The 27,498-nt window shown below is 45.8% G+C and overlaps 1 protein-coding gene across 2 annotated transcripts; it reads left to right on the top strand.

Annotated features, from left to right (window-relative positions):
- The first annotated feature begins 575 nt into the window (after window positions 1–575).
- vtd (RAD21 cohesin complex component verthandi) lies at window positions 576–26,923 on the top strand. Of its 2 annotated transcripts, none has more exons than XM_037421753.2 (12): window positions 576–714; window positions 6,345–6,791; window positions 7,590–7,696; window positions 8,673–8,993; window positions 13,404–13,583; window positions 14,166–14,498; window positions 15,148–15,531; window positions 16,066–16,529; window positions 17,093–17,251; window positions 19,658–19,957; window positions 21,058–21,213; window positions 26,660–26,923. In XM_037421753.2, the coding sequence occupies exons 2-12, from the start codon at window positions 6,418–6,420 to the stop codon at window positions 26,783–26,785; spliced, it is 2,904 nt and encodes a 967-aa protein (XP_037277650.1). In that variant the 5' UTR covers window positions 576–714; window positions 6,345–6,417; the 3' UTR covers window positions 26,786–26,923. The 2 variants fall into 2 exon arrangements, with proteins under 2 accessions (XP_037277650.1, XP_037277649.1); XM_037421752.2 differs by having other exon boundaries at window positions 8,670–8,993.
- Window positions 26,924–27,498: the final 575 nt, after the last annotated feature.

The following is a 27,498-nucleotide window of genomic DNA, read 5'->3' as shown; positions in this document are numbered from 1 at the left end:
CCGACGCGTAATGGCGGTTGGCGAAGAGCGCGCCCGCCCGCCCGCTCGCTACGGTTGAGGCAACAACGCCGCGAAGGACACACGCTATCGCAAACTGGCTCCGGCCAGCCCAAAGGTCGTCGGCGTTTCCCAGCCGCTCGGGCTTCGCAACGCAGCTGGCAGGGCCGTTTTACGAAGCGCCGCACCCCCACGCCCTACAAAGGAAACAAACCAAGCAACAACGCAAAGAGAGGAGACACGCAGGACAAGCCGCGTCAGTTGTTCACATGACTAGCCACGTGACACTGTTTGCCGCCTTGCGCCCTCTACTAAGGGACTCCGACACTATGCCGCCGCAGCGCTTCAATGAGATGAAAATGAAAGCTCGTTTAAAATTGCCGAATTAAAATTTATTGGACACTTCTTACCACAAACAACAAATGTCTGATTAAAAAAGACGTCGAGAGTTTACAGCGAGCTCTGAATTGGTGTCAAAGACGACCGAGACTACTTTCTTGCGCGGATGTAGCTCGGTGCGCGTCGTCTGTTTTGAAACGGCAGAATCGGCGGGAAAACACCAGGACGCCATTTTGGATGTGAAAAAGTACGCGGCCCGATTTTCTCAGCGGTGACGGGGACCGCTTTCCAGATGAATACGTCGCCCGATTCCGGCTTACCGGACCACATCTGATCGCCGGAGTGACCAGGGACCATCGTGGTACACGAATAATCGAGGTGAGCGCGCCGTGGCGCCTCCAAATTGCTTCATTTCTCAAAGTCCAGTCGCCTCAGCGGCCAAACCGCCGCGCTCCTCATGACATCTAGGGTGAAACGGAAGCACTACTCCGATAGCGCCTGTTCCCGCTGGGCCAATATTGAGGAACCGACGGCGGTGCACATAAGAAAAAAAATGGTCGGCGATCGCTCTTGGCCTCGTAGAGTTTGAGCTCGCGGTTTCTTTAGCATTTCCCGCGATCTTCTCCGTTTCAGTTGCCGCAGTTCAGCGGCGAAATAGTCTACGCAGCGGCATTGCGTAGGTTCTCGAAAACTCGGTCCCCAGCATAGGCCGGCGACTTGCAATGGCGGATTTATCGCTCTGCGGGCGCTCTCCGAGTTCGCTGGTGTGGCTAGCCCCTTACGTTACCGTTTCGTGGTTCATTTCGTTACCGAAAAACGTCCACGCTACGTCGGTCTTTAACGATTTCTACAATGTGCGACCGGCGCTGAGAGCCGACCACCTTGCGTGCTGCGAAGGCTGGCGTAGCTGTTTCGCTCGGGGGCGGGTGCCGTTTTTACTTTTTTATATATTTACAACGAGCTCGCGCTTCCGTATAACAAGCGGCCGCCGCATCGCAGCCGTTCCTTGCGCGAAATCTGATATTCCCGGATTGATGTCATGATTAAGTCAAAGTTAGAATAGGATACGTACCGATTAGGCGCTGAACGCCTGAAGGCGGGAAATTGCGCGCCAGTTTTTGAGGTAGCGCCCGCCAGATGTTTACGCTTCGCGATGGAAAAGTTTTGCGTAGTGCACGCTTTTGCGATACGTTGCCGAAATAACTGCTGCGTGCGGCATCTCTAATTTCGCGCGAGCTGAAGGAAATCAGCCTCGGTGACTACGGATCGAGATCGGTGCCCGATGCGTAGTTAAATGGTGAAACCTGATAAGATGTGCGGCGTGTTTTGATCGATCTTTCTGGAAGACGGCTGCATTCGTTTCCGCCGGCAATACTTCACGCTCAAGGAAACCTTGCGTGCTCAAATAACCGATTATTTGCAAAACGCTCGTGTAACTTCAGTAACTCGCTCTTGGAAAACTGCTCACGCAAACAGAACGATAATTGCCTTGTGCGGTATTTTGCGCTGTTTCCTGCTTAAGCAGTGCTTGCCAACTTGCCCGATATAAAGTCCATCCTTGAGCATACCAGCTGCGACGCTTAGAGCTGGAAGCCCCCGGAAGTGACCGGGCCGAGCTTAGATGTTTAGCGTACCGTAGACACGAATAAAAATGCGGGTCTGCGCCCGAGTAATGCAGCATACCTTTCAGCCTGCACGGAAATTTGAGCGTGTTCACGTTCCGTCGCGCAGTATGGTATGCCAAAATCGAACCATGAAGGATCAGCAATAGTTATGTCTCTAATGCACGGAACTGAAGGGAATACAAGCAGTTCTGCACGAGTTGCAGTAACAAAGCTGTTAAAAATTTTGACTTGCAAAGCACAGTGTAGCTGCGTCATACTTGTTGTGAAAGCCTTGCACTTTGTTCTTTTTTTTCCCTGCATATTAAATAAACAAGCAACTGTAATATCTTTCCCCTGTCTCCTTTATGCACTGGAAATGGTGCATGCATAATCTAATTCAACAATCCTAACGTGATCTACTGTGGTGACTCAGGGGGTTAACGTGCCACGCTTGGAATGACAATCAACGAAATTAAGGCATTCCTGCTTCATTAATGTCTACATAACATATTGCACAGCTTATATTTAAAGCTGTACAAATAGTGAATTTTGGAACCGAATCGAATATGGATAAAACAGTGATAAATCGAATACCAATAGTGATCAAATACTGTTCGAATGGTGAAACAAACATTCTTGAAATAGTCATAGAACTCAGCCAGCATTTTATTTAAAAGAAGTATCTAGTAACTGCCACCAAGAAACATTATGGTTACTATTTGACTCGAAATGCCCCAATTATAATAACCAGGGTAATCTCTTGTAGACCCTGTTTATCTGGTTTTGTACACCGATGTGCATTAAATTTTAATAGCATCGGTGGACATCAAGAGCTTTAGAAAATAGCCCGCTGATTTTCTACAGTTTCTTTCCCTTATTTGGCAAAATATATGCAAATAAATGTTGTTTTGAGCTATGTAAAAAATTTAAAAGATTCTCTTGTACTTTATGCACGTTCCTTTTATGTGAAAAGCGAGAGACTTTCCTTACCCCCTGAAAGAAACCTGAAAACTTGCAATCAGTTTCGACCTTGGGAACTGTGTAAATGAGATGACTGGAAGTTTTGGGGGGTACAACACTTGCAAACTTGAAACCGTCTATACAGCTGGTACTAGAGCCTTCGTACTATCTTGTCATTGTAGGTTGAAATACAGGTGTCACTGCAGGAATCAATGTGAGGCTTTGTTGCGAGATTTTCAATAAAATTGGGACGCAAAAACTACACAATTTTGAACCAAACACTGTGGATACAGCTGAAGATGGAATGAAACAGATCAACCTGTTACTGCATGGGCCTCGTCACTGAAAGCATATAAATATCAGCATTAAAAGCTATATCTTCGAAGACAATTTAGTTGTAGTTCTCACCTTCAGTAATAACAAGATGCAGATGGAAACTTCATAATGCAATACAGCTTCATTAAGTAAAAAGTCAGCAAAAGTAGGCTTTTTAGAAGAAATGCCTTCATTCAGTAGTCAATGTAGTGTCAATATTCTCGTAAAAGCTTGGGGTGCATGCATAATAATTTAGGGATTAAAAGAAAAAAAAAGAGTAACCATTAGCTGTTTCAATATTCTATTTGTTTTGGAGTTCTTTCGTCGGTGCTGATTATTCGAAAACCATTTAAAAAGATATTTGGCATTTCAAATATTTAATATTGGATCTAGCACTGAATCGAATGGAATGCTATTAGAAATTTTCGAATGTGTGCTCATTCCTACTTAATTTGACTAGCAGTATCAGTCTATGCACTTGTGCGAGACATTGCTGGCACAGAAATATAGCAGGCAGTACAATAACCTGACAAAAGTTTGTGGAGCCCAGTTGTGTTACCTAATGATATCCCTTTTCTTACAATTTTCCACAAGCAATCACATACCATTTCACAGTTTAGCCAGATTTGCCTGATGTAAATGTGCCAGGTTTGAATTTGTTCAGCATAATATTTGTTATGGCAAAGCTGGGCTAATAGTATTCATCTCATAGCAGTGGTGATGTTGATCATTTATACTTTATGGTTAGTGCAGTGTGCAACAGCTACGCCATATTTCAGTGAAATAGGTGCTTATATGCATGTGGTATGCTATCTTAGACGTGTGGCACATACCTATGAACGAGAATGCACCACAGGTATGCTGGTAAGATGTGCTATGCAGGTTAAGTATGTGGTAAGATGCATTCTAGACAAGCTATGATTAGGGACGTTGCAGAGGGAAGTTTTTAAATGAGAAATATGAGAATAAGGACACATTGAGAGCATCATGTTTACTGTTAAATTATGCTCATTATTGTCAGCACTAGTTTTTCACATTCATCGTTCCTCTCTTTATTCTTCCATTGAAACCTTTAAAATGTATTGTAATCTCTTTAAACACGAGTTAGTTGTGTTTATTGAAAAGTTTAATTTCGTTCCCCGGATTTTTGGAACCGTGGAATGCATACAGCTGCAGAATCTATGAAAAACTTCCTGTTCGTCAGAATGTTTTGAAATGTCGGCGTAATGTGAACGCTGCCGAAAACTTTCCGGGGAATCTCAGCTCTGGGAATAGCTGCTGTGTAATGTTTAACATAGCTGGAGAGCTCAGATCAGGCTGGGGAAAAAAAAAAGAATAAGAAATTCATTTGATGAGAAACCACAGAAACAGTTAAACTTGCCAAATGACAACATGATGATACTGAGAGCAGCCACTGTATTGTCTTCCTGCTAATTTCGCTCAGACACGATGCATTTAACAAACTCTCAACACAGGCACAGTTGTAGACATGCATGTTTAAGCATTCATATGGTACACTCTGAAGTTTTGGCATTTTCATCGGCGCCTTTGCTTTAGGTACACCACTCGAGTTTGTGCAAAACACAGCCTAAAAGGCCTTGCACAATTGGAATTTTGTAGATCTAATTCTTAAACTGTATTGTCTGAAAAGCTTGTTATTACTGAAGGGATCTATCAAAGTGTAAAGCTACTTAACAATATTTCGCTAATTAAATAAAAACTAATTACTTAGGAGATATTTCAAATTTTAAACTAGCTGGCAAGTTCACAAGGCACATTCTTATGGTGGACAAGTTAAATTAATGACAGGAAAATTTAAATAATTAATTTTCCTGTAAGGTTCACTATGCAACTTACCCTGTTCTTAGAAAACGCTTTTATGCATTAAAGCCACGCAAACGGTGAGAAAGCCAGCGTATTCTGTTATGCATTATGGAAATTATAGTTTTTAAGCCGGTGTCATCCTGGGGATCCTTTGCAAGTTGATATGCCTTGCAAACTCGTTGCTTACAATTGACAATATTTACTGCAAGCTAATAATTAAGAATGAACTAAGTAGCTTATTATGCACCCCAAATTATTGTGTAACTTCAAATCCAGTCCTTCGAGTGATACGTCGTGACAGCTGTAATAGTGCTGTCGGCTGTAGGAGAATAATAATAAAGTTTCTGTATATTTCTTAAGAAAAATACAAAGAAGCAGCACTTGCTCTATTATTGTGCGAGGGAAGCTTGGTAAAGGGACTCAGCGGCTACCTTGTAATGCATGGGACAGTGGCATGATTCCGGACGAGGCATTCTAATAGAAAAATTGCTAATAGAACTGTACTCTTGCTCTTCAGAGCCGATTTATTGCTCAGGCCAGATGTTCTACTTAATATGCCTGCAACACCTTCCTCTTTTCTTTCTGTGATAATGAAAATGAGCAGCTGATCGAACACATTATGGCTTGCCCCTCGACACTTTAAAAGGAAAAATTATTCACCAAATAGCATCTTAGTTTTCTTGCACTGCATTAGAGCTGGGAAGCATGCTTAGACAATGTACTAGTGACCTTAGATATATCGAGTGGGCTGTGTTACTTTGTAGTGAACCATATTGATATGGACACAGGGCAGCGGAAGCATTAGTGTGAGGAGCATAGAAAAGTGCAGATAATTGATTGAGGTTTCTAACATGTAGTGAGGCTGTTTCTTGTTCTCCAAAGGCAGGGCAAGAGTTTGTACCTTTCTGCTTAGCCTAGCACGCTACCGAGCGTAGACTTGTTTTAGTACAAATAACACTTCTGTCAAGTGGTCATTTATTGCAATCAGGTCTGATCCGAATTAGATTTGTTGATCGGGATTGGCTTCTTTAAGCGAGGAATTCGTTCCAGATCAGACATAATCGCGATCAGCGGGGCAGTGTGTGAGACTGATATGCACTTAATTCAATTAAGGTGCTTTACCACAAAAGTGATTTTTCAGTGGGCAATTGTATTTGCTGTTTAGGTATTTCCTTGCTTTCTTATCGTCCTCAGGTATAGCCCAAGTTTATGTTCAGGAAGTTCTTTATCCTTGCCATGTGGTGCCACGCCGAAGTAGCTGATGCCTGCGCAATCTGCTGATACCTCGAATGCGATCTCTTGCAGGAAGGGGACGTCGTGAGTGGAGGGCAAGCGTCGGGTCGGGGGGCAGCGTTCCCCCTGACAGCTGAGGGCGGCCATGTTTTACGCACACTTTGTGTTGGCCAAGAAGGGCCCGCTGGCACGCATCTGGCTAGCGGCCCACTGGGACAAGAAGCTGACCAAGGCGCACGTCTTCGAGACCAACATTGAAAGCAGCGTCGAGGGCATCCTACAGCCCAAGGTGAAGATGGCGCTGCGGACGTCCGGCCACTTGCTGCTGGGCATCGTTCGCATCTACTCGCGCAAGGCCAAGTACCTGCTGGCCGACTGTAATGAAGCGTTCATCAAGATCAAGATGGCCTTCCGGCCGGGAGCAGTCGACCTACCTGAGGAGGGCAGGCAGGCTGCTCTCAGCACCATCACGTTGCCCGAGGTGTTCCACGACTTCGAGGCCACCATGCCCGACCTCAGGTGAGGAGAAAGACGAGCCCTCGTTTGAGGGAATGGGGAGGGCATCGCCAGCTTCGTATTCGTTGGCGTGTGTTGCTCCTGAAGCCTGGCGTCTGCACACTTGTGTCTGGATTTGGCTAAATTGTCTGCATTAAGATGACTGCTCTCATGTTAGGGCTGCATCTTCAACTTGGCAGCCCGAAATTTGGCAATAAGTCCAACTGAGAATAAGAATTGGGATATGGGGATCCCAACATATTTCAAGTGTCGACATATTCTAAATGAAAAATTACAGTTAATCTTCTGGATATTTTAATGCTATGGCCTGCATGAAAGATGACCTAATCCATCAATGCGGTGGTGAGCTGAATGCAAGCTACCGTAGCAGGGGCAGCAAATACATGCTAGGCATAGTTTCAGGCAAATTTCTTCAGAGCGCATATAAAGCACATTACTCTCTGTCTCTCTATCACATGCATATTTTTATTGCATGTATTAGCTCATCTGAGAGGTGACTATACTATCAAGTGCTCTTGCAATGTGCTTTACATTGGGATTCACGTTTATGTGCCTGTTGACATTTTGAATAAGCGATCTCGGTCCTATAGTTCAAATGCAAGTTTGCTTTCTAAGTATGACACAAAAGGCTGCGAAATGCCCTGATTGCGAAGGCGTTTTTCTTTTAAACAAAAACAAATCAATGCTGTTGTTCAGATTGCGGTATGGAACTTTGGTAGTGGCTTAGCACTAACAGTGCTCTTACATCTGGAACTGTAAAACGTGTCTCACTGAGTTCCTCCTGGCCATTCGCGCATGCAGCAACATTGACATGGAAGCGGCAGTGACGCTGAACCAAAGCCGCGCGGAAGACATCACACTCAAGGAGGACTATGGCTCTCTCAGTCTCATAAATGACGACAATTTTGGTGAGTATATCTCTTGCTGCACGGGGATGTGTTTGGCTAATGAATGTATTGTCACTGTGTCTGAGGACAATGTGAAGGATTGTGCGACTGTGCTCCTCAACGAACGAGACCTCAGTTATGTGCCTTGCATTTCTCATATTGCACGTTGAAGAAGGTTGTCCCAGTTTAAAATGCAAGAAAAGTGTGTGCTTTGTGTCGTAGGTATTTGTTGGCCAGTTTGGTAGGGCTACTGTCAATGCTGTAGCTTTTCAGTTTCAGCACCCAGCAATATGTGATGGGCAGCTCTTCTGGCTGAGGTATGAAAGTACTCCCTGTAGTTACAGCAACCTTGGCTCATGTGTACAGTGACTGGTCTGTCATAATTATTTAATAAGCCTAAAAGTGCTGCCATAGTGGACCACCTTCAAGTACTTTAAGCATTAGTTTTGCAGCATTGTTGGGAAGTGTCGGTGGCCAGACCGTTCGCTCTTGCGTGGCTTCTGCCTGTAATCTTTGCTGTTACATTACTTAAAAGTACTTTCAATGCCTTTAGAGAAGAATGGGTGAGTTCTGTTCTGCCATACTAGAGATTGTGGCTTGGAAAGATTTTTGGTCAGGATTGTTGGATGTAAGAGGCATGAAGGTGTTTCTATTTGGCAGCAGTCAGCGGGAGGAACGAATTAAGAGTTAGTTCAATAGTTGGGTGTGTACTCTTAAACTGGCGGAATGCCTGGGGATGCAGTATTCATGATTACAGAACGGCGCAACATAAATTATCAAACGGCACGGCCCGGCTATCAGTGCTGTGGGATGTTGGAAACTGGTACGAACAAATCTTGAGTTCTTGGAAAATACATCTCGTGGAAAAGACGTCGATGGGCAACTCTCTTTCCTCTGCATGACTTTTGCATGGTTTCCATGGCACAACACGAACGCAGAGATGAGTAGCAGATTGCCCTCAGTGTTCCCAGGAGTGTGCAACCCTTGCTTACAGGAGATATGGGCTTTGACGACCCCGAGATGGCCCGTGAGGCGACCAACATAGACGAGGCGTTTGACCAGGCCAGCCTTTTGCTGGGAGGGTCTATGCTGGGGCGTCCCTCTGAGGTCCCTCGTGGTGGCCCCTCTTCAGCCGACAATGAGGCCGGTGCGTCGTCTTCAACCACCGAGAACTCGGCTCTGGCAGCGATGCCGGTGCCTGGGGAGTCCATGGAGGCTGGAAGGAACGCTCGGGAAGGGGAAGCGGATCCGTTTGGAACTGCGGCTGCGTCGACCGAGGCCGAAGCTGCCGAGGGTGCCAGAGAAGGGGCACTGCTTGGTAAGTGGCGAATCGTACCTTTTTCTTCTGCAGTGCGTTCCTGTTTCGCCTGCATTTGGATGCCTGGGCATTAGCAGCTGCATTATGAGTGTGAAAAATGCCGTTGTTCGTCTTTAGTAGAGATAAATTGTGAAATGAATATAAAAAATGAAAAGAAAAAGTTGAAGATTTCATTCTTCCTCACTGTTCAAAATCCAGGACCCCTAGTTTAAATGTTGGGTACATATGGCATAGACACATATGTGCCGTATATTGCTGATTGTAAGTCAACTTTTATTTCATAAAATGGCCTTCCAAATTAAAGGGTCGGCCTGTAATCGGAGTTGACTTATACATGGTATCGTAAAGTCTACTTTTCCGAGGGGTCTGACTAATGGTCGTCCTCGGATTCACTGCTATTAGACGCATCGAAATCATCAGCCGCAGAGGCAGCGGAGTCGCAGTAACTATCGTACAATGCCTACTTGCCCCATCCAGAGCGGGACATTTTTACAATTTGACGATCTGCCGCGACGATCGCAACACTGGATGAGGTGTCAGCAACAGCACGAAAGGGGATCCGACGGCCGAAACATTGGAGTGGAAATACAGCATTTTTTCATAATGCGTCGCCGATAGTATCCGTTTCAATGGTAGTGCCACCGCATCGGATGAGATCGGATGTCGGATGAGATCGTCAGCAACACCGGCACTCGCCGCGTATCAGTATCACAGCGCATTTGGCTCGCATTATGCGTTTATCACTCACTAACAATGCGACATACGTTTATCTTTCGCGAAAAACTCCACATGCATCTCTTGCTCCCCCAAAAAAACCTGATGTTTACCGTACGCTAGAGACGTCACATGCGTTTTTCGCTTTAATGGACAGTGTGCCCAAACAGCGCTAGCTTACTAGACAATCAGGTTTTTTGCGAAGCACCATGGGCATTCCACGGAAAAGCTGGCTGTGCCGTGTGGGCTGGCAACACTTTGGGGGGCACTAAACCGCATAACCAGTCACATGTGCCCCACGCATGTGCCCACAAGCGTCTTTACGTCTTTTTGTGCTCACGCCTGTTTGCCATTTCTTCATTTATCCTCGCTTGCAAACAGTGGTGTGCGCGATTTGGGAAGCTACTTGCCCATCCTGCATGGGCCAGCGTATTGACTTGCAGTATCGATAAATAAATAAATAAAATGAAAACCTGAAAAATGCATTTTTAAGGTCTTTGAAAGTCCTGGAATTTTTTCTGGTCCTTGAAAATCCTGGAATTCTCTGAGCACTCCCAATCTACATTGCGGCTTATTTTATGTGGTAGGTCGGCATACCTGCTAAGTCTCTCTGTGTCTCTTGTCTTCTTTCGAGTTTGCGCCAACGATGTTTTACACGGCTCTCGGATTTCGACCAGTTCTTGCGTTTGTACGGTTGTCAGGAAAATCTCTAGGAAACTGAAATTTCTGTCATAATCTGGCCGCATTCACAGAAATGCAGTCCAATCCAATCCAGGCTTTTTGCAAAACCATCACATTTCATTGTAAACGAATTTAAGAGGAGTTCTTCTAAACGTTCATTGGGCCAAAATTCAGATGATCTGAGCTCTTTTCTTCATCGCGGCGGGTCGTATGAATTTTAGTCCGAAACCATGGAACGATGGCCGATAGCACCGTGCTCGAAGCTTCGGAAGAATACGCATAGCCAGCGCACGCACTGTCAGAACTGCGGTTATCGTTTGCCACAAGTGCTGTGCACAGAACGGCGGTCTCTCTTGACACGATCAAGTGTGGCGGCAACGTAACTCCCAGAAGTCCGAAAGTGCATGCGCGTCTAGCGCTCGACCAGTTAAAGCGATGTTACTTTCCACAAACGCTGCAGACGAAATCGTGGAAGATGTGATCACTGATAGCGAAAGACGACATGGTTTTGAAGGCGCGTGCGTAGCCAATGCACACATATTGAAAACGGAGCTATTGTGTTCCGGAACTGCCGTGTGTGAAACAGCGGTCACGACAACGCGATTACTAGCCGAAGGCATGCGGCTAATGCAGTGGTAGAGGTGATAAAAAAAAATGTAAAAAATGCTAAAAGCGTTTTGGCGTTTCTGTCCAAAGAGTCTAGTAACACTGTTCCTGTCCACCTGGGTACATTGGCTATACTTTGGCCTTAAGTGAAGCTTCGACCCGCGTTTTCCCGGCAGCCGGCTGCACTGTCCTGTTTGTTCACGTGTGTCGCAGGAAGACATATGCGAGTTCTTTCGACAGCAATAGATTTTGCTAGTCGTTTTGATGACGCGAAATTTTCAGTGGTAGAAGTATGCTCACCCCCCTTTGAGACTCGCACATTTTACTGTAGTTGGGAAACGTTACCCTCGGGTGTTCGGCCAAGCTGGTATGAGACTGTGCCACGCTGATGTTTACTGAAACCCTTTCTTCCTGGGGGCAAAAAAGAAAGGAGAGAAAATAAATCAGACCCCCCCTTTCCTGTTGCTGAAATCTCCAATCCTTGAACATGGCAGATTTGGATCGACCTCGACCTGACTAACTCCCCATTTCCGAAACTATAATTTGGCGTGAGTTGATATGGTTTCATTTTCCAAAGCTGCATAAGGAATAGTTTTACTGCATCAAACCACGAACTAAGATAGTAAGAGACTCGTAATGCTCTTTGGTGCTGGCTTCTTCCCTATTGTGGAAGCGGTGAAGCTAGTGAAGCCAAAGCGAGAGCTAACGTGCAGACTAGACATGTTTGTTATAATTGCAATATGCATGTACTTCAGAAGTGCAATAAAATTGTGTCAATTTTGAAAATTTTAGAGTAAGAATATTTTAACATTGCGTGCTGCTTTTAGTCCTTGAAAAACGTGTGACAGGTCCAGTGATTGAAGTGCTGCTCCAATTGCTGCAAACTGCTCCAAAAGAGAAATGTTGCTCCATGCTGCTCCAAACAGTAATTTTTGTTAGTAATTGCTCGAAAGCTGCTCCGAAATGACACTGAGAAAATGGAAGTGATGAACCTTTACTCTTTGATCATCTCATAAGTCCTTAAGAAACTTGAAAGAATCGGTGTATTTTCATCCCAGTGTGCAGCAATGTCGGCTCTGATCCCATTTGTGCGACAGAACTGTCATATTGACCATATAGGCTGTTTTTTTTTCCTCTCAGCTTGACATGCAGGCTAGTCTTGTGAAATGTGAAAATGAGCCGGATTGCTTTTATCTCGTACCTATTATCTACTGCTCGTTTGGCAACACTCATATGGGACTGTGGTTACTTCTAAAATGTGGTGCTTAGCTTTTCCGCTTTAATTCAGTTTCTGCCCCAAATAATAATATTTCAAGTTGTAGGTCATTTCACAGCCCATTTTTGACAATCTGCCATTCTTTGCGTCATGAAATTTACTTTGATTGTTGTCTGGTAAATACATAATTAAAAATATTTACGAGATGCTTCGACAATGCTCTGAACTCGAATTAATGCATGGAAAGCCTAATATCTGCTCCTAAAACACTACTAGCAGCTCTAAACAAGCATTTTTTTTCTGATCCGAAAACTCTTATGGCTGCTCCAAAGTAGTACTTTTCCTGGTCTAAATTATGCTCCGAAAAGTAAAAAGTCACTTCCATCACTGCATGGTCTTGGAAAGTCCTTAAGTATCCTTGAATTTCCACTTTGGAAACCTGTACAAACCCCGCTGAACTCCATAGAATGGTCTTCTACAGTAAAATAAATAATAAAATCGGGAAAAATTCTATGCCATGCACTATCAAATATATTCAATAAGCTATAGTGTGCAGAACTGCGCTGTTCACTTGCTGTTGTAACAGCAGTGTGGGAAGATAACAACACAAGACGAAGGATGTCAGAGGCACTTAACTATCAGCTTAAGAGTTAGTTCAGTGCCTATCTTTTGTTCTTTGTCTTGTTTTGCAGTCTCTTTGGGCTGCTTTGAACATGGTAAATAAGCATTTTCAAAGTCTACAGTGCAGCATGTCTGATTGATACTGTTAACACTCGGGTGCTTTCAATTGTGATCGGAACTGATCTAGATTAAGCTCGATATGGATCAGGTGCTGCTTCATGGTAACAGTTAGTCATCGCGATGAGGCCTGATCTGGATCAAGACGATCACAATAAGCTCACTGTGATCTGACTGATGTCAGCGCCAATCTTGATATGAACGAGTTTGGACTGCGTAGCCAGTGACCATTGCTGATCGTGATCAGGCAATTCTATGCAGATTTGCCCTGATCGTGATCAAAAGTAAATATGTGAAACTGGTGTGATGCTTGATTATAAGTGCAAATCAGCGTAATTGACAGGAGGGAACAGAAGATAGGATGCAGTGAGAGCATCTCTATGATACATTGCACTTCGGCATTTAGGCGAAGCACTTTTGGGGAAGAGTGATTTAAAGTGCGTGCGGGTGCGCAGAGGGTGAACCAAGTGGCTTGTTCGAGCCAGCGGGGCTCTTCGATGATGCGCCGCTTGGACACGTTCCCCTGGACACCAGTGGGTCAGACCGGGACGGCCCCTTGGGGGCTCCGGGTCCCGTTCCATCTGGTCCTGATGCCCGGCCTGCTGACGAGAGTGATGATGATGATGACATGTATGGTAAGTGCGCTGGCTTTATTGGTGTCTCGACAAGGCGGTGCTGCTGACTAAAAGTAGCACAGAACTTCAATATTGTTGCAGAATAGCATTTCTGTCACCTTAATTTAACTTCATTTGTCTTTGCCAGTTAGTGTATTAATTTATTATCTTGCTATGAGCACTGACTTGTGTGATGTGTCAAAGAAAATTATCAAAACTCTTTCTTTTAGCCACATCTTATAATTTATTGTCGACCTTAAGTAGACGACAATCTTTTAAAGGGGCCTTGCTACACATCTTAAGCAGGGTCAGGAAACCCTGCCGTTTGGTAGTTGAGGCTCACGAGAACACACAATCCAAATATTATAGCGCAGCATGCAGCCTGTAATCCACAATAAATTCTAAATGTCAGCTTGAAATTGCTTTCTCTTCCCTCGACAAATGACGCTACAAGCTAAAAAATCCCTTGTCACAGCCATTGGCTGATTTGAGCATGGCATGCTTAGCTGTTACTGGGCCTGTGATTGTGTCAGGGTTCGAACATGCCTATACATCTATTGATTAATTAACCCTATCAATTAATAAATTATTACTGTTATACAGATATGGGTCCTCCGTCAATGGGTGCCCCGTCGGGGCCGTCCAGTCCTGGAAGTTCAGTAGGTGATGCCCGGGACCTCGATGGAGGCGCCACAACGTCGGCTGCTGTTGGAGTGGCCGGTCCGTCATCCTCTTCGGCGATGCCGGGCATGGACGATGGCCTGCTCGATCAGCAACAGCAAGAACAGGCTGCGATGCCCCCGCCTCCGCAGCCCCCTTCCGCAGACTCTGCTCCGATGGGTGGCGTCGACGTTGGGCCCGGAGAGCAGACCACTCTGCTCAACAATGAGGACGAGAGCTTTGCTCTAGCACCGTTGGACACCACCGTAGTGCAGGGTGGGTCTTGCGTGGGAAGCACTTGCTTCAATGAAGAAAAACTTTATAATATGGAGAAGAAACCAAACAAATTTACTTAGCAGAGCTCTTATTTGAGTTGATTTATGATCTTGATGAAGCTTTTTCCCAACGAGAAACGGATGAAGTCAGAGGATTCAAGGACCGTGAGACAGTGCTTGTCTGTGTTTTGTTGTTTTTGGTCCTTTGTCCCTCGCCTGTATCGTGATGGGAGAAAACCCGCTTATGAAATAGATCTGACTTGCCACTGGTGAGTTCATGACCCTACTTAGCAGCTCTGTCGCTTCGCATGACCCAGTTGGTCAACTCGTGCGACTAAAGCGGGTGTAAATGTTTGGGATGTATTTTCAATGGGATGTTAACGGATGTTGTAGTTGGTGCTGTGAGTGACAGTGTGGAAGTAGGAAACAACTGAAGATGCACAAGTAGGGGACGATCCCTCCAAAGATGTGCACTTCTACAGCAGAGCATACAGGAACGATTCTGATGGCTGCAGATATTTGTTCAGTTTTGCTCTTCCTTAATCTAAACTCCTTCTTCTAAATAAAGATATTCTTTCTAGTTTACCTTAGACTGTGTCTGAGAATAAAGAATTGTGAACCTCAAACTATTTTTTTTTTCTATGCTGCAGGTGTGGAAAAAGCCCGCGCCAAGCGGAAGCGGAAGCTGATTGTAGACGAGGTGAAGAACATCTCAGGCGAGGAGATGAAGTCCCAACTGTCGGACACGAGCGACATTGTGACCACGCTGGACCTGGCGCCACCCACTAAGCGGCTCATGCATTGGAAGGAGACCGGAGGAGTTGAGAAGCTGTTTGCACTGCCCGGCCGGCCGATCCTGTCCAAGACTCTGTCGCGTCTCTATCAACGGCATCTGACGACGCGTGCCGTTGAAAACGAGCTGGCTGCAGGGGAGGAGCATCTGTTGCAGCAGCTCGACGATGAGCAGGACAACATTGGCGAGCAGCCGCAGCAGATGGTGCAGCACGACGAACACATGCAGGAGAACAGCCTTGGTGAGCGTGCCTTGCAGTACTTTAGCCACCACTGTTGCACTAAGCATGACACTAAGCACAGTGGGTGCGGGCAGCACCCACTGTTCTGCCTTCCTGATCATCTAGAAAGATTGGGGGGGGGGGGGCGAAGTCTTCTCTGTACTTTTACTCAGTCGACCTGTCCCGTCATTGTTTACAAAGCAAGCAGTGTTGAGGGCGTGCAGTCTTTTAAGAATCGCGGTGGCGTAATGTCCTTGATATTGCATTCCAAGAAATGCCTTTAAATTTTTTTTGCATTGTGAAGCATGTTCTCTTTTGAATTGTGTCAACGAGAAGGGTGGAAGCTACAACGAAACGTACGCATTGCGGCCACATTTTGATTGGGTAGCATTCCTTGCACAATGTCAAACACACTGTGGCCCACTGGTGCCAACACCTGACATGGAGTGCTGCGATAGCTTTTCCAGGAATAAATGACCATTTTACCACCGTACCACCATGTATACTGTGCACCTGTAAGTGATTTTGACACGAGCCCTTTTTTACCTAACGCAGGCCACCACACTAAGCGGAGACGCCTGGAAGAGGACCTCGTGGTTCCCCATGGTGCGGTCAACGACCAGTCGGCCCACCACTACGATCTCGGCGCACCCGACTTTCCCCACGGCGGCCCTCCCAGTCACCTGGGGCCGCCTTCCGTGGACCACTATGCGGCGAGCATGGTCCCTCCGCTGCAGCACCAGGAGTACCAGCAGCCCCTGCCGCAGACGCCCCTGCAGGACGGCTGGCCCACACCCGCCGACTACACGTACGCCCAGCCGCCACACACGCCCGTGCCGGACTACACGGCGGCGTACCAGATGCAGCAGCAGCAACAGCAGCAGGCGGCCATGATGGCCCACCATCCAATGGCAGCCATGCACCACCCTCACCACCAACAGCAGCTGACGCCTGCACCGCACCTTGAAGAAGAGCACCATCAGCACCACTCCTTACATCACCAGGCAGCAGCGGCACTCGTAAGTTGGCCAGCACCACTGTTTACTTCATGCCTTCTGTGTCAGTTCTTTGTGTTGTGCATTTTCAGTGCATCAGCAGCCCGCAGAAGTTGTGTAGCGGATGTGCTCAGCTGCTGACTTGAAGGTCTTGGATTTGGCCTTGGCCGCAGCAGTCACATTTCGATACAGGCGAAATGCTAGAGGCATGCATATTGTGCAATGTCAGTGCACGTCAAAGAACACGGGATGGTTAAAGTTTCCGGAGTACTCCATTAATGCAGCCGTCATGATCATATCGTAATTTTGGGACATAAAACCCCACGGGTTCTTATTTATTGCATCACTAGCTTCAGATTCGGCGACCATGACTTGATGCCGCGCTGATGCAGGTCTTTTTATACTGCGGCCATGCGTCAGGTGTAAAGCCTAAAAAAATGCAGATTGATTGTACTGCAGATTGTACCGAGCTTAAAAAGCTGTCACACCTCTTCTGCGTTCGGAGCTCACCATCAGAACTTGAGCTGTTGCTGAGAGTGGTGTGACGCTGATGATCATATTCAGAAATGGTCGGTGTTATTTTGCAGTTCCCGACGCTTCAGCCAGACCAGCTGCAGTCTGAATACCCAGTTCACCCAGCAACACCTGTGCCGACACCACAGTCACCCCCAGCCGCCATGATGCCTCCTGCAGCCCAGATGGGCCCACCTCCAACACCGCAGATGATGCCTCCACACACGCCACAGGTATGGTAGCATTGGGGTTCGTTGATTGTGACCAACACAAACACCCCGTGTCATCTTGCTGTGATTTTGTCTTAGGTGAGAGCTGAAACAGGTTGCATATATGCGACATTTTAATGTGTTCAGTGATCACTATACTCACGTTGTTGCTGGTAGTGTTGCAGGAAAAAAACCCTTCCATGTTGTAAATTGTGTAAAGGAGTTTTTGATTCCTGACGGAGTGTGTGCTTGTTTGCTCTGCTTTGCAATAGCCCTCATCTCAGCATCTTTTTTTCACATGGTGTCAGTACTGTATTTGCTCAAATTTATTGTTTCTTTTTCTTCTTTATAGCTGGAAATACTTAAGATTAGATTGCGTATGCAGACTTGGATATGATATAAAACCTGTAACTCATAAAAGAATATTTCTCAAACTCAGCACTGTGGGTTAAATGAGCTCTGATGTTGGGAAATGACATCGTTTGTTACATTGCGAATTTCACAGAGTCGAGATTTCAGGCTTTGCAGCAATAGTTCATTCAGTTTATTCAAATTTTATGAGGCCCAGATAAAATGTCTGAATTAATGGATTGTCGAAACACCAAAATGATCAAGAAACCAATGAGTAGATAGATGCTTGTAACATAAATACAGTAAAACCTAATTAATTTGAACTCTGTTATTTTGAAATCCTGCTTAGTTCAAAATGTTTCCGCAGCCCCGTATTTTGCAATGCTAGTCTGAGTGGATAATTTGAAGTGGCGTTCAGCACCAGTCCGGTTAGTTCTAAAACTTTGGGTGCCATGTGCCAATTCCAGATTCTGATTTCGCTGCAAGTCCACCGAAACGACAGCCCTTAAAAGCCACAAGGCAATGCAGCGTAGCGATATAATGAGTGGCAGCTGAACCACCCCAGGGTTCGTACAGGTCGTTGAAATCTTTGAAAGCCCTTGAATTTCAAAAATGCGTTTTCGAGGCCCTTGAAAGTCCTGGAATTTTTGGCCATCCATGAAAGTCCTTGAATTTTGTGAGCAGCACACTCTCATATCAACATCGCGGCCCCCTAAATATGGTACATCGGTGTGTGAACCTGTCAAACTCCTCATTTCTGAAGTAATAATACGGCATGGTTACACATGATCCCATTTTGCAAAAGTGCAGGTGAAAAAAAAAAGTTAGTTTCTGGCGAGGGTGAAGCAGTGAATGTGATAGCAAAAAATTAGAATGTCACAAGAAGAAGGGCAGGCAACCCCACACATGTGACGCGCCGCTCAAGCACGGACGCACGAAAAGAAAGTGCTAAGGACGAGTGCTGATGAACGACTGTCACTGCTCGACACGGGAAGAATGCTGCTTAAACAAATCAAGAAGGGTGCTAGAAAAGAACACACTTGTATCTACAGGAAGAGTATAAATTAACCACTGTCCCAGTTGTTACTTCTTAGTTGTTGAGCAACGTGCTGCGAGTGTCAACTGTGCACAAGCTGACACTTTTGATAGTATGGTGCCATCAAACTTCAAGGCTATAGCAAGCACCGTGTGAGTTAATAATATATTTTAAGCCACTTCCCAAGTATACCTAAATGCTCATTTTCCTAATCGAGGCGCATCGCGAGCGCATCCAGCACTGACGTAGCTCTATAGAAAGGACAACGAAAGTTCTAGTGACGTCACACTAGATCTCTAGTCAGGTGAATGATTTCCGGACTTCCATCCCATACATACCGGCAAAGCATCGCGGCTGCTGCAGGTAGCGACGAGTTTGTTTTGCAGGTGCTTGTGTGGCAAATGTGTGCGAGAGCTAACGATACTCAAAATCACGCGTGCAAGGCTTTGTGATTACATGACTAAATCAGCTACACTGCTACGTACCTGCCCAACTCGGACCCTACAAACAGGAACTGAAAATTGTTCATATCAAAAAGGCGGCAAGTTATATTGAGAAAATGAATCTTGGTGCTTGTATCGTGCTTATTGGAGCTATAATTAAAGCTTTGCAGCAAAAAGCGCGCAAGCCACAAATATTGTGGCACGACCCCTTTAAGGCCTGACGACACAGGCGCGTTTAAGCCCATCAGCGCCTAACTTTCCGACATGACATCATGCCCTTTCCTATGGATAGGGTGGGAGAAGTTATAACGACTACGCTCTTTTTTTATAAATGCGATATTCATTTATTGTAAGTGCAATAAAATTGGTAATTTTTCGAAAATTTTAGAGTGAAAAATTCAAACTGAGCATGCTGGTTTGAGTCCTTGAAAAACTTGCGACAGGTCCTGAAAAGTCCTTGAATATCCTTGAATTTTCGCTTTGCAAGCCTGTACGAACCCTGCACCCCAGCCCTGTCACTTCCAGAGGGGGGAGGGGGACGGCCTCGCGGTCTATTGAATGTTAATTGACGAGCTTTCTCTGTACCGTTCTCTCTCCCAGATGCAGCATCAGCAGCCAGCACAGGAGGAAAGTCCAAGCATGGACCAACCCCTAGCTCCGCCATCTGAATTTGACGCCCTGGTGGCGTCGAGTTCTGGGCTGCACGGTTTCGGGGCACCCATGGAGTCAACGTCAGTTGAGCAGCATCACTTAGAAGAACCAGAGCCCCAGGCAGAGCCGCAGCCAGAGCCCCACACGTCTGCTGAAGAGCAGCAGCACCAGCAGCAGCAACAGCAGGACCAGTTGGCCCAGCTGGACGACGACGATGAGGACTACGGGCCTCCCGCGTCTGTCGGACCAGTGAGTGCAGATCATCGAGCTTCTATGTAGCGTCTACCGACCTGTATTTCATTCTTCGCATGGTTGTGACTATAAGTTGTGTGGAACTATCTGTAATTATGCTTTTATAATTGCTGTTGTGCTCCCAAATCGACAAAGCATGGCACCACTCATAGCAGGAACGGGGCCTAGAAAGATTAGGGCAGCTATGCACTATTGGCGTGAAGACAGAGCAAAAGAGTGTAACTGGTGGCGTTATTCTCCCCTCAGCCTCGCTTCCCTCTCCCACCCCTTGACATATACTATACTATACAGGGCTATGCTATGCTTCTTTTCACTCTAACTCTATTTTGTTTCTTTCGCTTTGATTTTTTTTTATGTCATACTCTCTCTTTTTTTTAATGTCTTTTTGTTGTGTTTCTAACCTTTTATTTCCCATATTTATCTCTTTTTATTTCTCTCTGTACAACCAAGTCATCTAGCTTTTCAGAAAATGGATTTTAAAAATTCGTAGCCAATTCCGAAATCACGGCTGTAAACGTGGCCTTCATGTGTAACATGCCTGCTCTTCTCCAACCCAGCTTCGTCCAGCAGACAGATTTGTTTTACGCGGCAACGATGTGAGCACAGCTTTCTTTGCTGCATAGCGTGTTACTTATTGTTGACATCAGGTCTTACAGTTAGCATGCTCAATATTGAGCACCGTGGAGATCGATGCGGAGTACATCGTCTACATTACACTCCGGAGTCTCTAAATCAAAAGACGATGCTTCCGCGCTCAGATAGTAGCTGCAAGAATCGCTGAATTGTCGCTGGTAAGTTCAGACAGGCTGGCACAACTTGATTCCACGTGGGATGACATCGCCAGCTTGGTTTTCATGTGATAGAAGAGGCAAGTGTGCTATGGTTACACCTTGTCTAGCTGTGGCAGTGTGAAGCATACTTTGAGACATCTCATACCCAGCACAGAGCAGCTCCTTGTTTACGTTTCGGTTTTGACTCTTCTTTTATTGCTTACTTAATAATTATTGACGAGTCTCTCGGCAAAATGAACCACCCTAGCTGTTGCAGTACAGGAAATCCCAGAGTTGACGCGACAGCTTGCCCTCTTTCTCTTGCAGGCCGAGGAACAGCTGGCCGACGAGACGTACGAGCAGTTCGAAGAGCGGATACTGAACAAGCGCACTGTGCACATGCTGCACATGATCCGGTCACCACTTGAGGCAGGTCGCCAAGTGCGCTTCAGTGATGTTGCACGAGGCAGCAATCGCAAGCAGGTATGTTGTCCTGTCCCATGGGCTGCACTTTCGGGGCATCCCTTCTTTGCAGTCTTAACCCTGTTGTGTAAATCGGCGTGTAAACCCTGTTGTGTAAATTGGCGTGTGAGCCTTGTTGTGTAAATCAGCCTAATCGGCATTGGTTGCCGTTGGATTGCGTGCTATCATATTGGCATGGAATGAACGAAACTCTTTGCAATGGCTGCACTTGACGAGAAGGGATACATATCGTTAATGAAAACCAGGGTGGCATGTGTTGCGATCGAATGGTGGTTTGGGATTCAGTGGCGACGTCTTGTAATTGGGTGTGTGCCCGTGAAATTGAATGATAGGTGTCTTTCACAGAGCGAAATTTCGGGCACGATTCGACATTATGTGTAATGCGCGTAATCGAGGCGGTCTGAGAAGCAGTCGTTGAATTTTCATGATGGTACTTTCTCTTGTTGAACCCTGCCCCCCTTTTCATGTTCAATTCGTTGGCAACATGTTTCTTTCATGTAAAATTCTTTTTTTTTTTATGAACATTCTGAAATATAAAGGTTGTAAGCACCACGCACTGCATGCCTCGATTCACGAACTTGCGAGGCGGCTTGCTCAACACATTTTGCACAATGGCGGCCCCTGAAAAAGGTTGTTTTAGTTGTAGTGCAGTACCGCTTATAGTGCTGATATTTGCAAATCCCCAGATTTACGTTATAAACGATCTATAATATACACTTGACCCTGTAATAGAAGGTCTCTTAACCTAAACGGAACCGCCTCTAATATCGGTTTTGGGACGTTAAACCCCACATATCAATCAACCGCCTCTAATATGATTAGTTTCAAGTGCTGCAACCCTGTTCAATACTCAGTGAGTGGAACTCCCGCTAAACTGAATGTGTTTTGCCTATCTTTTCAGGTTCTATTTAACGAGAGTCTACCATGTTGATAATTTGCAGCACAAAATATTCCCGCGTGAAGCTTATCTAAAAACCTGGTGCATCCCGTGAAATCTCATGAGATTGTGAAGAGTGCTAATTTACAAATTTGCTGCTCTAAGTCTACCTAGGATACGTGAAAGCTGAATTATTACCGTAAAAAAACAGAATATAGGTCGAAATAAAGGAAAATAGCAATGATAAGTCGAACCTCATCCTATATATCGGTCGTTGGCAGAAAAAAATGTAGAAGTCTTGGAGCAATGGGCAGCTGAAGTCAAAAGCCTCCATTGCCATCGTGAGCATCGACAGCAGCGCTGTTGGGCTAGGCTAGGCAAGGCCTACACTGTACTAGCAATGCTATTTTGCTTTGGCTATATTTGTCAGTCTGCTGCTTTTTAAAAATTTTTTTCAGAAATGAGTGCTAGTTGACGGCAGTTTACGATAGGCTTTAAGAAAAAGTTTATTAAGTATGCCGAAGCGCACGGCAACCTGGCAGCACAACGGGAATTAGACGTGTTGAAGAAAAGCATCCGATACTAGAGAAGCCAAAAGCAGCGCGTCACATCTTGCAGCAATTAAAAAAAAAAATTGTTTCGTGGACGAACTGCAGTGCACCCTGAGCTGGAAACGCTACTCGTCGAATTCGTCCCGGAGCTGCGTGCCAGGTCGCTAGCCATAACAGTCGAGTGCACCCGTGTGAAAGCTGTCAAGATAGCACGCGAATCTGAGCTCACGAGGGCGCAATTCAAGGGCTCGCCATTGTGGGTGCGCCGATTTACGACGTGGAAGGGCATTGCACTGAGGCCGCAAACTTTTGTGTGCCAAAAACTGCCCGAAGTATTCGATAACAAGCTGATTGAGTATCAGCGCTTCGTCATCGGGCTTCATCGACAGCATTGCTACGTGATGGGACACATGGGCATTGCTGACGAAACTCCGATCTGATTCGATATGCCTTCGAACCGGACTGTGACCACTAAAGGATGTAAGCTAGTGAAGCTCTTGACAATGGCCAATGAGCATTCGCGATTTACAGTGATGCTCTCGTGCACAGCCGATAGAAAGAAGCTGCTCCTTTATATAATTTTTAAGAGAAAAGGGCTACCAGAAAAAGACTTTTCCCGGGATGTTATCATGAGAGCAAACGGAAAAGGGTTCATGAATGAGTCCCTCATGCTTGAGTGGATCCGGCTCATGTGGAATCGGCGACCTGGTGTGCTTTTTTAGCGACTGAGCATGTTCGTGCTCGACTCATGTTGAGGCAACCTCACGGCCGATGTAAAGGAACCTCTGTCCGATGGCAAGATGGACCTTGTCGTGATCCCTGGGGCACTAACATCAATCCTCCAGCCACTGGACATAGTGCTCAATAAACCCTTCAAAGATAGTGTGTGTGAGATCTACAATGAGTGGATGCTGGGCGACAATCCGAATGCCCCCCCCTGGCTGCCTACGACGTCCGCCGCTAGCTACCGTTTGTAGCTGGGTATCGTCAGCATGGAAATCTCTCCTGAAAGAGACCGAAAGTCTTCTCACAAATGCTGCATCAGCAACGCATTGGATGGAACGGAAGACGATGCACTCTGGGACGTAACTAGTGTGAAACCGACGTCATCGGAGTCAAGTTCGGACAAGTCTGAGTGACAGCACTTTGTGGTCTTCTGGTGTTTTAACTACATAAGATCAGGGTCGAAGTAAACGAAAACGCGAAAAAAGAGAGAGAGAAAAAGCACTTAATTAAGGGCATGAGGAGCGCATGACATATCTTCTTTCTCCATGCCATCCTTCCCAGCTTCGCTTCCAGTGCTTTCATCGGGATGAGAAAAGAGAATGCAATCGCAGTATGTAATAAATCTTTGCAACCTTGCTGATACTGGACGGATTCTAAATATTTTTGTCGCGGTGAATTCGTGAGGCAGTACGTATTTTTATTGAATCCATTTCATGGCTACTTGAAAAAGTGCTGCAGAACCCCTTTATATGAACATACTATCCTCAAATCGATTCATCATTTTTTTTTTCAGCTTGAAAGCTTGTTATGCCAGCTTACATGCACTAAATTTAATAAATTTTAAAATGTTACATATTTTACAGGTTACCACTTTATCCTTCTGAAAGTCAAATACTTCTGCTACTCAAAGCTGTTATGACTTCTAACAAAAAAAAGACAAATTTGCATAGAGGCCTTATTTCAAATAAAAAAAAATATTGTGCAAGTTAGGTCATGTTAAACATGCCCATTTTCCTTTCTACGTCATATGTGTTACAGTGGAATGAAACTGATGGGGCACTAAAAATTTTCATTGAAGGGAAAATTTCATTGTCGGGAAATCGAAAAAAATATCGCTGATCTGAGCTAGCAAAGCAAAGGAATGTTAATTCTCAAGATTCAAAGAAATGTCCGCTGCTTCTTATTCTTTCCCATCAGCGTCACGACGTGATTCTCACCTACGCATAGCGAGGCCATGGTGAAAAGCACGCTGAAACAACGCCTAAAACCGCTTTGGCGAATGAACAAAACAGTTGCATTAACACATTAACACCAGCAGCTGTCCGTCGTCAAAAGTGTCCGACAACGCCGAGATGGAGGGAGGGTATCCTGGAGCGGTGACTTTTGCATTATTCTATGCCATTCTTATCGTGCATCACTTGCGGCTAGCTGATTTTGTTAATAATGCGGACGAACAGCAGCTCTGATTAGTTCCCTCACTGACCAAGCGCGAACATGATTATAAGCATCGGAATCGGAAAAGACATTGTGCTGCGGTTGCACCCAGCAGCTGCGAGAAGGAAATCATGAACTGAGCTTCAGCTTCGGATCGTCTGCGGCTCGAAAGCAAGCCAGTGGCAAAAGAAAATCAGGGCAGTCTCATTGTCATCACTATCGAGCAATGGCGGTGCCCATGCTGGCTGAACAGCGGCGGTATAGCGGCGGTTTCTGGTGGTGCCAACGCGTGTTTTAGAATTCGTTGACACATTTCCAGGCTCTGAAAATGCATTTGAATGTTAAAGATTGGGTTGACTGCATAGCAATAAGTATCTGAGCCTGGAATTGCAAATTTCGTTCAAGCGAGACGATAGAGAAAAAAGTGGGCGACAATATTTATGCATGGACTCCTATAAACTGCTGACGGGTAATCGTGATTTTTTCGTTGTGGCAAAAATTTCATTGAAGCAGTGTTCGTTGTAGCGGAGTTCGACGGTATTCGAACTCGATTAGAAATTATTCGACCAAAATCAATATATCATTCAAACCTAAAATTCACTATTTGCATAAGCCTAGTTCTTACGCTTCCAAACATGTGTGGAGGGCATGCTGAGCCGAGTTCAAAGTGAGCGAGAACAGTTCCTAAACATCGAACAAATCTCGGATTATCTATGTTCGTGGGGTAGTGCGAGCGTCTGCGCTGGAACGATACCATACTGATCCAGACGAGACACAGACGCAGTTGATTGGGTACAGTAGATGGCCAACGATGATGGCAAAGGGCCTGGTCACCCCAGGCTGGCAACGCCAATGATAGTGTAACAAAACTGAAGATCAAAATCTGAGGAGAGTCTAGTTGGCCGACCGGTATTCGAAAGATCGGTGGCAGTATGAAACCGCAGGCCTCGTCTGGCAATGCAAGGTGCTCAGTGTAGCGGCGGGGACAAAGGATGGAGCGGGCGTGTAGTAAATAGTTGTCAGGGTAAGCGACAACTGGAGGGCTGCAGAGGTAGGGTCAGTGTTTAACAATAAGAATCTATGGGCATCTCGCCGATAGTTTGGTTGAAAGTGGTTTCCCGGGATTCGCTGGAGCGCCGACTTCGTTCGCTTTAACTGATCGACGACGCTCAGAGACGTTCGTTGTAAGTGCGATTTTGTGCCATTGAAATAATGTACATTTCCATGGTCATGCGGGTATTATTTGTTTTAAGCGAGAGTTCCCTGCAAGTAGGGCTGTCATATCTGGGCTCAACTGTATTACGGGCATGCATAAATGAAAAGCAAACATTTGCGCCCATCTAACATGTTCCTTCACTCCAAACAGAGAAAAAATTGATGCAATGCCATGCTAAAAATGTTTTATATTGTAACCACCACAGGGCTTTTTTTAACGCAAAAGCACTCCTTAACTAGGTTAGCGAAACAGTGCACCCAGCTGGTGGTGGCCACAATCGCTGCGTGTTCCACTATGCTGAAGCAACCACCTGCAGCCACTGCGTAGGAGCTGACTTTTCGGCAACCCTCCTTGTCTGCGTCAGATATATCTGGGCCCGATACATCAGAGGTAGAATATATTATTAACACAAATCTCCAAGGTGGAAAACATAGAAAGGAGAAAATAACAGAATCTTGCTTAACTGTGCTATCATTGAGTTTTTGACGTTTGTCAACTTCACGATACAATTGCATGCTACAACAAATGACAGCCCTTTCATGACGACCTTTTTCTTTGACTGTTAAGCTTTCACTGGCAATGCTTACAGATGCTTGCGACACCAAACTATAGTGCTCCGTGCACTGCGTTTTGTCGTTGCAGGTTGCGCAGAAGTTCTACACCTTCCTGGTGCTGAAGAAGCAGCAGGCCGTCGAGCTGCGGCAAGAGAGCGCCTTCGCCGAGCTCTACATCGAGAAAGGACCCAAGTTCGAGCAGTCATTGCTCTAGCCCGCCAACCCCGCCATGGCCATCTCTTCTCACTCCCTTCCCACCCTCCGTCACCGAGACAGCATTTCCCCCTCCTCCTCCGTCATCACCAACACACCCCATTTCTAAGAGAGCACTCATGGACACGCTGATGCTGCCTCATGTAAATGCCCCCTTTCCCCTGCTCCCAACATCTCTTCGTTTGCGGTTCCTGTGTTGTCGCCCCCCCCCCACCATCATGTGCGCGAAACAACGCCAGTGCAATCACCCACGGACGTGGACACTTCCTCCGGCCGCCTTTCTGGCGAGGAACGAAAAGAAATTTGCACCGAAAGTTCGCGCACGGTCTGCTACGGTGTCCCAGAGCGCGCGTGTAAGCATTGATTGGACCGAGAGCTCTCGACTCGGCATTGCGAGAGCACGCGCGATGTGCAACCTGGCAGAAACAAACCAACACCCAGGCAGGAAATCTTTTTGGTTGGTGCATGTTCATCTTTTCCCCGCTCTTTTGTCTCTCGCATTTGCCACCAGCAAAAAGAATTTTAACTTTTCCGCAGAACTTTTGCGCTTGTTTTGCGGAACAGTGTGACTGGCGGGGTAAATGAAACACCTGCGTAAAAAAAGAGAGATAGAGAGGGTCTTGTCACCTGCTTTTTTTTTTTTTTTTATTGGCGAGAGAAGTTGCAATCGAGTTGTTCGTCACATAGATGGCAATGCGTGGATTTTTGACGACA

This window comes from Rhipicephalus microplus, chromosome 2 (genome assembly GCF_043290135.1).
Source record: "Rhipicephalus microplus isolate Deutch F79 chromosome 2, USDA_Rmic, whole genome shotgun sequence".
NCBI lineage: Eukaryota > Metazoa > Arthropoda > Arachnida > Ixodida > Ixodidae > Rhipicephalus > Rhipicephalus microplus.
This window is presented reverse-complemented; position numbering and strand designations above follow the sequence as displayed.

Bases quoted from the DNA above. Each gene is read 5' to 3' on its own strand.
- vtd (XM_037421752.2), top strand. From the start codon at position 6,418: ATGTTTTACGCACACTTTGTGTTGGCCAAGAAGGGCCCGCTGGCACGC. The intron at 16,530-17,092 runs GTAAGTTGGCCA...GTTATTTTGCAG, and splicing joins ACCAGGCAGCAGCGGCACTC to TTCCCGACGCTTCAGCCAGA. The intron at 17,252-19,657 runs GTATGGTAGCAT...TCTCTCTCCCAG, and splicing joins TGCCTCCACACACGCCACAG to ATGCAGCATCAGCAGCCAGC.